This window comes from Venturia canescens, chromosome 10 (assembly GCF_019457755.1).
Source record: "Venturia canescens isolate UGA chromosome 10, ASM1945775v1, whole genome shotgun sequence".
Lineage (NCBI taxonomy): Eukaryota > Metazoa > Arthropoda > Insecta > Hymenoptera > Ichneumonidae > Venturia > Venturia canescens.
The window spans coordinates 2,787,435-2,800,063 of NC_057430.1; the positions used below are offsets into that span (position 1 = coordinate 2,787,435).

The 12,629-nt window shown below is 36.5% G+C and overlaps 1 protein-coding gene across 1 annotated transcript; it reads left to right on the forward strand.

Annotated features, from left to right (window-relative positions):
• The first annotated feature begins 209 nt into the window (after window positions 1-209).
• LOC122417463 (uncharacterized) lies at window positions 210-4,282 on the forward strand. Its single transcript, XM_043430979.1, has 7 exons — window positions 210-405; window positions 2,311-2,508; window positions 2,688-2,828; window positions 2,906-2,983; window positions 3,083-3,321; window positions 3,862-4,030; window positions 4,113-4,282. Exons 1-7 carry the CDS (start codon window positions 210-212, stop codon window positions 4,280-4,282), a joined length of 1,191 nt encoding a protein of 396 aa, XP_043286914.1.
• The last annotated feature ends 8,347 nt before the right edge of the window (window positions 4,283-12,629 follow it).

Consider the following 12,629-nt stretch of genomic DNA (forward strand, 5'->3'; position numbering starts at 1 on the left):
GAAAAATAAATGTCAAGTTTCGTTTCCTCATTGCAGCATTAAAAAAATGAAGAAAACAAGTGTGACCTCTGGTAAGTCCGACACGTATTGTCGGACTTAACGGTGTCTTTTGATCGCGATTTAGTAAATGTTTTTTTTTCTTGTTTCTACGATCGACAGATTTGATGAGTGAATACCATCTATAGTCCAATTTTGCGAAAGTCAACATAATGACGTGTTTGATATCGACGTCGTACCGTCTTCTTGGGTGGTGTGGGATTGTAAAAAAAAACACATATTTGGCGAAGTATCCACCGCCTCCTTACGATAAAAAAAATATCAAACATCTCCAACATCTCGTCCGAAAAGGAGAATCTCCATCGGACGATTGGCCATCATGGGAAGTTCTCATAAAAGGTGGTGCAGGTGAAAACAAAACATTATTTTGTAATGAGATCGTTTTTCTAGAGACACTTTTGAAACTTCACACAAAAATTTGCAAAATTCCTTCTTAAAATGGAAGCTCTGAAAATTTTTTTCAAGAATCATGTTGCTAGATATTTTTGTAATAATTGATTCAAAAACAAAAAATTAGTTCCGAAGAAAAATTTTGTTCCTCTGCGTAGAGTCTAAAAATTGAAAATCATTTTCAAGAAAAATGGAAAAAATTCTCAGAGCTTCTGCTTTGAAAAGGAATTTTGCAAATGTTTGTGTGAAATTTTAAATTTCAAGGTAAGAGTGAGATATGTTGACAGTAGTCGAACATCGAGATGACACTTAAGCGAATTGGAAAATCCAAACAATGGCTCGAGCCTCTACACAAGCATTTGCAGAATTCCTTTTCAAAGCGGAAGTTCGGAGAACTTTTTCAAAAAAATATATTGTTAGAGATTTTTGTAATAATTGATGTACTTTCAACTTTCAAAAACAAAAAAGTAGCTGAGAAATAACATTTTTTCCCTCTGCGTAGAGTTGAAAGATGGAAAACATGTTTAATTTTTAGACTCTACGCAGAGGAAAAAAATTTCCCTCAAAGCTTCCGCTTTGAGAAGGAATTTTGCATATGTTTGTGTGAAGTTTTAAATTTCAAGGTAAAAGTGTAATATATTGACAGTAGTTGAACATCGAGATGGCACTTGAGCGAATTGAAAAAATCCAAACAATGGCTTGAACCCTTACACAAGCATTGGCAGAATTCCTTTTCAAAGCGGAAGCTCTAAGAATTTTTTCAAAAAAATATATTGTCAAAGATTCTTATAATTGATGTACTTCCAACTTTCAAAAACAAAAAAGTAGCTGAGAAATAAAATTTTTTCCCTCTGCGTAGAGTTAAAAGATGGAAAACATGTTTAATTTTTAGACTCTACGCAGAGGAAAAAAATTTCCCTCAAAGCTTCCGCTTTGAGAAGGAATCTTGCATATGTTTGTGTGAAGTTTTAAATTTCAAGTTAAGAGTATTTGATAGTATTTGAACATTGATATGACACTTGAGCGAATTGGAAAAATCCTAACAGCGGCTTGAAACTTCACACAAACATTTGCGAAATTCCTTTTCAAAGCAGAAGCTCTGAGAATTTTTGCAAAGAATTATATTGGGAGAGACTTATAATAATTCATGTACTTTCAAAAGCAAAAAAATAGCTGAGAAATAAAATTTTTTTCCACTGCGTAGAATCTAAAGATTGAAAATGATCTTAATGAACTGAAAAGATTTTATTTCTCAACTACTTTTTTTGTTTTTGAAAGTTGGAAATACATCAATTACTATAAATATCTCTAACAATATATTTCTTTGAAAAAATTCTCAGAGCTTCCGCTTTGAAAAGGAATTCTGCAAATGCTTGTGTAAAGGTTCAAGCCGTTGTTTGGATTTTTACAATTCGCTTAAGTGCCATCTCGATGTTGAACGACTGACAATATATTACACTCTTACCTTGAAATTTAAAATTTCACACAAACATTTACAAAATTCCTTTTCGAAATAGAAGGTTTGAAGAAAATTTTTTCCTCCATGTAAAGTCTAAAAATTGAAAATCATTTTCCATCTTTAGATTCTACACAGAGGGGAAAAAAATTTTCTTCCCAAATACGTTTTTGTTTGTTAGAGTTGGAAGTTCATCAATTGTTATAAAAATCTCCAGCAATAGAAATTTTTGAAAAAATACTCTGAGCTTCCGCTTTGAAAAGGAATTCTGCAAATGTTTGTGTGAATTTTTGAATTTCAAATTATAAGAGCGTAAGACTTTATAAGTAGTTGAACAACTGCTTTCTCTCTCATCACACAAATACGAAGAATTTCTTATTCTATCTGTCATATTAATTATGTTTTAGATACCTATGAGGTGGCACTTAAGCGACTCGAAAAATTGAGAACGGAGGCTTGGGCATTCACGACTGATGCAGAGCTTGATGGTCCAACGAAAGCATCAAAAATTTCAGATGTGATGAAAAAAAAAACAACTAAAGAACTTTTCAGCGTAGGGGATATCGAAGATTCTCTCATCGACGACTGGTTTCCTCGCACAAAAAGTATGTTCAAAACGTTTACCTAGCACACTTAACAAAAAAAGAGATGGTATGACTTTTAATATTACCGATTTACCTCATACATTTCCTTTGATGGCATTGATGACCCCTAATATTGCTGATTTTCAATAAGTTGCGTTCGTGTGGTACATTTAAAAACGTTTGTGCTAATACTATTTCAGAGAATGATAAACCGCCGCTGGGCAGCGGCATCAACAACAACAACAACAATAATAACAATAACAACAACAATAGTGAGTCTTCACTTGAGGAATACACTCCGCAATACAAAAAGTCGACATCTCGACAGCACCGAAAAAAGAGTATGTTCAATCTTATTGTTTTCATGCAATTCGCTATATCTTTGAAACTTTTAAAATGCTGTTTTGCTTCTTAATAGAATCACCACCAGCTTCAGACAGCCAGAAAAAAAAATTAGCGAGCCAAGAGAAATCAAGTGAAAGAAGTTTATCGTCAGGTTTGTTCCAACACGAAGATACTCATACTTATAATGGATAAACGTATAAATAAATGTATCTATTGTATGTTGTAATTTGAAAAATATACGCATTTTCAGATACTGTGTTCCTCGCCAAGATTCTCGCAGGAATCAAAATCGACATACAGACAAACACAGATGCAATCAATGCAATACGTGATATGCAAATCGTCGGCAGAAATTTTGCTGTTTCTGAAACCTGTACTGTTAATTATGTGGAGAAAAAATATGATCTTCATTTGCCGTTAGACAATCAACAGTCGTTTCAAACATTTGACGATAAACTTCGTGCGGATGAGGAAATGAACCGAACTCTGGTAATGAGAACTATTTTTAATTATATTCTATATTCTATAATAAGTAAAAGATGAATCATTGTGTCTAGTGTCTAATAGTCCTCTGAAATCCTTGAAAAGTCCTTTAATTTCACTTGCCTTTGAAAAGTTCTAAAAATGGCCTTAATTTCAGGATAATTCTTGATTTTTTCAATTTTTTTTCTCATTCTCTTTCAAATACGATAGCATCTAAGATTTTTGATATAACGTCAATTTTTTTATCTTCTTTTTTCAATGAGATTTAATTGAATCAATCGAAATCATAGAGACTCGTATAACGTACATTGAAAATTGATTTTGTTGAGCGTATAGTACATGAAATATATTTTTGTTTTTTTATGAATTGTGAATTTATTCTCCGAGAAAGCGTGTAAAACTTTTTGAAAAGTCTTCGATTTTTCTTTTTCATTTGGCTAGACACCATGATGATCCATATGGATGAATTATAAAAGAGTTAGTTTTTTATTATTGGTCCCAACAATCAGTTCAAGGTTTTATTTATATAAATTCAATGTTTTACAGAAAAATTCGTTGAGACAACTCTTGGACCGCAACAATAATATAACAAAGAGTGCCACTACCGTTTTACGAAAGTTTTTTACTCGCGACCTCATAACAACTTTTGCAGCGAAGAAACAAGTGGATGGAAAAACGCTTCTCAAAACAACTACTTTTGGTAGCTGTTTGATAGGTACTATGATGCTGAATGATTCAAAAATAGATTATGTTTATGTTTTGTCATTATTTTAATCATCTTTTTTGTTCTTCTGCAGCTGTCCTCACAGAATGTCATACACTTCCGGATGGAACACCGGTCAACGAGGATGGTGTTCTGAAATCTGTTGGATCGGCTATTTCGAATGCAAAAGATTGGGATGGACGAAAAGGCCGGGCGCAAAAAAATAACGTATTTTGTGAACATTTTTTGATCGGAGCAAAATAAATAAAGAGTGTCTAAATATTATACGAAGTACGAAATTTATTCAGATTCCTGCACGAGTCCAAATCGTCATTCATTTAGATTCCTTAACGGTTTCGGATGAGGATCCCAACGGATGCTGATCGGGTTCCCTACTAGAATCCTGTCCGGAATCCTGGTCCGGATCCAGTTTACCAGCGTCACATTTAGTATTAGAATCGAATCAGGTTACCCTATTAAATCCTGCAACGGGAGATTGGGATCTTGAGCGGAATCCAGACCGATCCCGAAAAAATTTCTGCACGGGGATCTCTGTGGGATTCGATTGTGGGTGACGAATCGAACTGTACAAAACTTTAATTCCTGCCTGTTCAAGATCCCTCATCCAAATTCCGGAAGTAAATTGGGTACCGTGATCCGAGAGAATTCGATCCGAAGCCCCGACTTTCGGGACGAAATCCTTCAAAATTTTGTTTACGCACGTTTTTGCCGTTGCTTTTCGAATCGGATAAAGTTTGACATATTTAGAAAAGACATCCAACGCAACAAAAACGTATTGCAACCCTCCTCGTCCAGTGGGAAGGGGACCATAAATATCTACGCTGATTAACTCCAGCACACCTTTGGAAACAACGCATTTATGCTCTCCTTCCATGGAAAACGTCAAATATTTGACGCGTTGACATAGGTCACATTCCATAACAAATTTTTTTATTTGAACTCGCATTTTTCCAATAAAAGAATTGCTTTATATAAGACAACGTTTTAAAGACTCCCGGATGTCCGAGCTTTACATGAATCTCCTCGAGGAGCATTTGCTGAACCTCCTTCGGGATCACGATCCTCCAAGACGTCATTTCATTCTCACGGTGAAACAATATATTATGGTACATAAGAAAATTGGATAAAGGAGCTCCAGAACGACATTTCTCAATAATTTCCGCCAGAGATCTTTGACCTGCCATTCCCTCATTTTTTTGAAAATACCAACGAGACCCGAATCGTAGTCCAGCATGGCAACTGTGACTAGCGATGTCGCTTCGTCGTTTTTCTCAGGCAACAAATATTGAGATAAACTCGCAACAGTGAGCTTTCACTCCTCCTCTTCATGAAAAGATTCATCCGGATTTCTACTGAAAAAATCCGCGACTACGTTATCCACCCCGCTACAGTGAGATATTGTAAATGAAAATTGCTGTAGAAATAAACACCATCGAGCGATACGTGAATTGCTAAAAGATATGGAATTTAGAAATGTCAGACACTGATGGTCTGTTATAATTTTAAAACTAGTTCCAATAAGATAAACACGAAATTTGTTTACAGCGTAGACGATAGCAAGGAGCTCCTTCTCTGTCGTGGTGTAGTTCACTTCATATTTTGTAAGGCAACGCGAAACTACACTCACAACATTATAATTTCCTGCATCGTCAAGCTGATAAAGAATTCCGCTAATACCACGATCACTTGCATCTGTCTGAATTCAAAAAGACGAGTTCGGAAGAACATGTTTAAGCGCAATACATTTTCGTAAAATCCGCTTTTAGATTCTCAAATGCTTTCGCATGAAAAGGGGTCCAATTCCATTCGACATTCTTCTTTAGCAATTTTCGCAACGAAGCGAGGGATTCACTGTGGCGAGTATAATTTTCAACGTAAAATTATACTTCAGCAACCGCGTGAAAATCTCTTTTAGTACTTCGAGATGTTTTTGTATCGTTTTAGTTCCTATCAGAACGTCGTTGATATAACACGAAATATTTTGATCCAAGTCTTTACCCAACGCGAAACTTAACGATCGAATAAATTCACTTCCCGCCGTCTTAAGACCGAATGGAATTCTACAAAATTGATACAGGTTTAATTCAAATAAAAACGCGGTATAGGGCCGAGATTCCACATGCAACAGCACCTGCCAATAGCCATGTGTGAGATTAATTTTTGAAAAATACTTTGACCCATGGAATTTTTGTAACAATTCTGAAACTAGCGGCGGAGACTCTTGATCGTCGTTTCTCTGTTTAAATGTCGTGCATCAAGACAAATCCTCACTGACGCGTTGTCTTTTTTGACAATTCTAAGCGGGTTACAAAATTGACTCGCCGTCCTTTCAATAACGTTATTTTTCAGCATTTCGTCGATTTCTTTTGCGACCGCAGGACGTAATTGATGAGGGATCGGATATGTAAATCGAATCTTTGGTGACGCACAATTGAGTTGAATTCTGTGCTCATATCCCCAAGCGCAGCCCGGTTTGTCCGAAAACAAAGGTCTATATTTTTCCAATAAGTTAACGAAACATCTCCTATCCTCATCTTCTAGTGATACAAGTTTACACGCGAACGAAACGGGGGCCTCGGAAGCGTCGTTTGCACTCACGGAACTTACTCCAAAATCACCTGTCGGTTCTAATACATTACTATCATTTTTCGGCTTGATTTCGTTCAAATTCCTGACTATGTAATTCTCATCATTACCGAGATCCTCGACGTTTATAACATATATGTGAGTTTTTTCGTTCGCCCGTGATCACACCAACGCCTCCGGTGCTCCCCTCTCGAATATCACCGTCGATGGAGACAAGAGATTCCCGCCAACTTCTATTTGCACAATTTTATAATCTATAATTACGTCATTACGTGACATCCAATCATGCCCGAGTATTATGTCAGAAGTCAAGAACGAGATTACCAGAAACAAAGATCCAATTATTTTATTTTATAGCACCGTATGACCTAAACCCGCATTTTAGCCACGCTTTTGCGTGGCTAAAATGGGGTTTTATGTCATACGGGCTATAAAATAGTATACGATACTCGTGAATTAAGCTGCTCTATTATAGCACGGCGTTTAGCACCCTCGCTATACGCTCGGGCGCCAACTTCACGCCGTGCAATAATAGGCAGCTTAAGGAAGTTGAGGCTGTACAGTCATTTTTTTTACCCAAAAGTTATGACCTGTACCTCTCAAAAGATAGGCCAGTTTACAGTTGTTGGGCAATGTTGCATACAGTTTAAAGAAAAGTTGGGAAAATAAAGACGAAAAACTGGTGAATGCTCAGTCGAAAACACGAACGGTGACGATCCTAGCCTCAAAAAACTGCACGGGAAACAGATTATTATTAATATAATCTCAACAAATCTCCTAATAAATCTGAAAAAAATTACATTATTCGGTAAGCCTTGCTCATGTTGCCCAAAAAATTTCATATTTTTAGCATCATTTTTAACGGAGATATCACTGAATGTGTCTTGACTTACATAAGATTACATGTTATTTGGCTCAAATTGTTATTGATTTTTCTCAGCAATGACGCTCCTAAACTGTCTGGAAATTTAACTCATTTTTTTTTATACTTCACTTTATAAGATGCAATCGGTTTAAAAGTGATGACATCATTTTCATTCTAATGTCTCAACTTCCTTAAGTCACACGTATCGTAATGTACTATCCCATGCGCAATGGTACATAAATTTGTTTTTTAATAACCGTCGCTTTTTTCTAATCGCTGTAGAGACAATTATATTTGAGACCGGTAGTTCTTCAATTTTATGATGTTCCGTTAATCGTTGATATAGATTTTCTGAAATAGCGGTGACTTGACTACCCGTATCAAACATTGCCACAACGTCGGTATTCAATATTCTCTTTTTTGCATGTGGGCTTTTCGCTATTGCCGTTCCCCCCTTGACTTGTACTTTCGCTCCTTTTTCAATACCCTCCTCCAGATCATCGACGAAATCGAAATGTTTATGGCACGGTGCCGGACCGGAATACAACGCACCATTTCTCAGTTTAAAGGATTCGTGATATTTGTGTTATTATTCTGGTTATATAAATTTGGAAAATTATTTAGCGGTGGTGGGAATCGAGTGTCCGGTAGCGCGAAACCGTGTGGAGGTCTGGTCTCTGGACTGCCTGTATTTGTTGTCAAATAAGGATTATCGCGTCGCCAACTACGTCGCCTGTATCTTTCCTCTCTTGTTTTTCTGTCTGGTAATCCATTCGAATATTCGTTTGTATTGATGCTGTTTACTTTAATTTCACCGTTTGGCCTGTGATAATAATTATTTCCCGATCTTTTATTCTCGCGATCTGTATCCCTACGTAAGACGTCGAGATTTCCTAGAGTTTGTACAATCATATTAGTATCTGTAAAGTTTAGCGTTGCCAACGTTTCTTTTACCTACGGAGGATACTGTTGGACGACGTTATAATTAATCTCAAATTCTGAAAGTTTCGGGATGAAAAAGCGAGTTTCGGCCAGCTGTTCGTAAAAATAGGCTTGCAAAGATCAAGAGACTCGGTAGAGTCTCGGGTCAAGTACATTGATAGCCCTGTCGTCTGCTGGCCCGAGGCTCTCACCGAGACTATACTTTCTCTGAATAAAACGATTCGCAGTGGTGGGGGTAAAATAAGCATGTGATTTTCTTTAATTACGAAGCTCATGAGCTATGTACGGCTTTGAAAATTGAACTTTCAGCTAATTAAGAAGTTCTCTGTCGAATGAGCCCAAAATCAGCATGATCGGTGTCGTAATTGTGGAGAAAAAACTTTGCACGGGCTTAAGGTTATGCAAAAGTTACTAACACATTCGGGATTTGACGTATCTGTATACGCATACTCTAACCGCTACAAACATAGGCACCTTGGCCCCCATGATCACTAATTCCCGGTGAGAATATTCTTGTTCCAACCAATGAGCGATGAAAAAAATCCTGAGCCAATTACATCAAAGTTTCGGAATAGCATGCGCAATCATACCATGTGCAGTTCAGTTCTGACTCTATGAATGTACAATATATATATATTGTAACAGAACAACCAGACACACGCACGAGCGCCGCGACCGCCGAGCACGCACACACCCTCCCGTACGCGCTATGCTCAGCGCGTCAGCTCATCGTTGCCCAGCAACGAGAGAGACGAACGATCCGAAAATCCAGATCGATCTGGACATCCCCGCCAAGAAGACACTCGATGTTGTTCGTCACGGATATAAAAGGCAAGCAAACTGGACATACAGGCAGTCAAAATTCCATAATCCCAAACTACATAGTCTCTTAACGATCATTACGTATCAGCATTGCGCCTGACGCCTAGTGAGAGATTCCTCGAGTTCCGAGTGCCGAGTGATTGTATCGCACGATTGCCTCTGCCTCGCACCGTCCCGTCCTGTAGCATCACCGAGTATTGTACTAGCATCGCGTCTAGCGCACATTCAGTGATCCTAAGAAAAAGGAGCAACGTGATCGTATTGCACGATTGCCGCGCTCTGTCCTATCCCTTTAGCATCACCCGCCGGTGCAAGCAGTGCGTCGAGCACATACCGGGTGTCCCGAAAGTGATAGGGTGCACGTAAACGTGTAAACGATTACGAACACCGACACTTTTTCCCAGGATACGGATTTTATCATCTTGTAAGGTGATAAAGGATCCGAGGGCCCACCTGTGTTGTCCCCTGAGCACGCCCGGCTCATCAAATCGAAAGAACTCACGTCCGTGTACTGGCATAGCGCCCAGCGCAGAAGTACTTGTCCGGCCCATCACTATTCATTCAATAAAGAATCAATCATAAAAAAACGAAATGGCACGACATAATCTCGTTAAAAATTTGTTGAAATGCGATTCATTATTAATTTAATGTTCTTAATAATAGTATAGGTTAGTTCTTATTCCGAATGGGACTCGTTCGCTGGAAGAATAAGTGGGAAGTAAAAATTGCCGTCATCGAATGTAAACTGCAGAGTTATTTTGGAAGCTTGAACATATACATTATATACAATTTTTTTCATTTATCGATGCACAATAATATCCCTTCTATATTGCGGAATAATTTGTTTCCGTTTTTTATTAAATTAGTGCAATTAAGTAAAAATTACTTGAAGTTAATTCTCTCAATTCCCTCTGCATGAATACTTGTGATCCATCAGTTCTAGACAAGCCCTGACTTTTATTTGGATAAACAATTTAAACGGAAAGTGATGGGCCGGACAAGTACTTTTTCAGTCCTCCGGGCGGAAACTGGCAACTTTCGGCCAGCTGCCGCATTCCACCTGCGTCGGACAGAAAAATCGTATACACTCCACGGGAGTGAAATTAGACCACCTCAAACCGCGTGCTTATCACCCTCGCCTTCGGCTCGGGTGACAATTCTGCCCGCGGTTTGAAGTAGTCTACTTTCCCTCCCTAGGTGTGTAATATACTATTAACACATATTTAAACATAATTTGTATCGATCCAATCGACGTCGAATTTTGTGAATAATACCAGAGGATCCTGAAAGTCTGAGAAGAATCGATTTTCTTATAAGTCTCTGCCACCATAGAGTAAGAAATGACTAGCTTGCATGTGATTCTTTTGGATTTGAAAGCTTCTTAGAACAATTCAATAATGTCAAAATTTGGAGTTACTAATAAAATACTTGTCCACCGATTGATATCATAAATTTTAGTGCTGCACGTAATTCAAATGGTAATTTTTTTCAATGCATTAGAAAATACTTGGCCTCGAATTGATATAATAAATTTTAATGTTGCACGTAAATTAGATGGAATTTTTTTCAATTGATTTAGCTGTTCGAATCAAATAAGAAGAATGAGGCATCGGTTTCTAAAATGATTTCAAGGGCGATTTTTCGGTTTATTATTTTTTACTTGTTATTTGATTCTTTTGACACTTTAAAAAATAGATGCAGATTAGTTTTTTTTTAATATAACGTTTTTTCAAGATGTGTAAAATTTTTTTCGAATTTTTCTGTATTTTTTTTTATGAAATAATTTCTTTTACAATTTAAAAAAAAATTTGTTTAAATTTTTTTTATGGGTGGAATTATCAGCAAACGAGGGACCATCAATGTACTTGTCCCAACCTTTTTTTTCCCTAGGGGAAGTTTATGGTTTTGTATTATATACTAATAAAATACTTATCCTCCGATTGATGCCATAAATTGTAGTGCTGCACATAACTCAGATGGTAACTTTTTTGATTCAGTTGAACTTTCTCAAGTTCCGGGTGCTTCCCGTAAGAATGAATTTCTCACGTCCTATTTGAATTTTTTTTTTCCTTTACAATATAATTACAGATTTGTATTTTTTTTAATATAATATTTTTTCATGATTTGTGAAAGCTTTTCTTAATTGTTTTGTTGAAATTATTTACAGTTGATTTCGTAATTTTTTTTACATACCAATATGTTTTGAATTTTTTTCACTCGTCATCCGATGTACTCGTCACATTTGCATTTATTTGACCACGGTTTGTTCCTTTGAACCAAACGTTTTTCACGCATTACCATGGTTTAACAGATTCATTTTTTTATTCATTGCGTTTGAAATGGTTTTTTTTTATAACCTTTAGTAATGAATTGCTCATTTGAAGCAAGGTTCGAGAGAACAGATCGAATAATTGAATGAAAGCAAAAATAGCGCAGGCTCAAACACGGTTTGCTACGACGGTAAAAAAAATTCCGTGTTTCTGGCCTATTACCTACATTGTTATATACGATTTTTCCTCCGTTTCGTAGTGCATTTTCATCGAGTATCTTACTAATTGGAACTCAAAATTTAAATAGATAATCAATATGAATATTTAATGGTCCCTCGAAACAAGTTCAAGTACATTTAAGTATATAAAAATTAAAATAAATTTTGAGCAACCTTTTAAAATGAATATTTTGAGTTGAAAATTTCAGAAACTCATTGGTTTTTTCGGTACAAAATTTCGCTGTATCGAGCAAAAAAATTTTTTAAATAAAAAAATTCAAATTTCGACCATTTTTGGAATTTTTAAAAATCTTGAGCGACCTTTAAAAATTTTTTTGTTGACTTGATTTTTGGAGGGGGCTCTTGAAACATGATAAATTAACATATTTTCATAGGAGACGCTGAAAAAAAAATAGTCGATTTTTTTGCGCCACCCTAATATACAGGGTGTCCCATTTTAATCTTACACCTGACTTTTCTCGGAAAATATTGCTCGGATCAAATATTGTGTGGGACAAAACTTTTAGGGGTTGAAGGGGGACGTTTGATAAAAATTGGTTTGTGGATCCAAAATTCAAAATGGCGGCGTTAGAATGGCCGACATGTTTTTTTCGAATGGAAACATAACTTTTTTTCATCACCAAAAAATTTTTCAGCGCAAAACCAACAACTTTTGTTGGAAAAATTTTTTGATTAAGTTTTTTTAAGTGAGAACATCATTTTCAACTATTTTAGAGGTATCCAGGATGGACCGCGAAGAGATCTTTAACGTACCAAGTGCAAGTGCGTTTGCGTGTGCGTCTGCACATGCATGCATACGTGGAGGTGCATGTGTGTGTTTTTTATTTTTATTTTATTTTTCAACTTTTTTTTAAAAAGAGGGGCAT

Coding starts and splice junctions, on each gene's coding strand:
- LOC122417463 (XM_043430979.1), top strand. CDS start 210: ATGACGTGTTTGATATCGACGTCGTACCGTCTTCTTGGGTGGTGTGGG. Junction 406..2,310: donor TCTCATAAAAGGTGGTGCAG/GTGAAAACAAAA, acceptor ATTATGTTTTAG/ATACCTATGAGGTGGCACTT. Junction 4,031..4,112: donor TTTTGGTAGCTGTTTGATAG/GTACTATGATGC, acceptor GTTCTTCTGCAG/CTGTCCTCACAGAATGTCAT.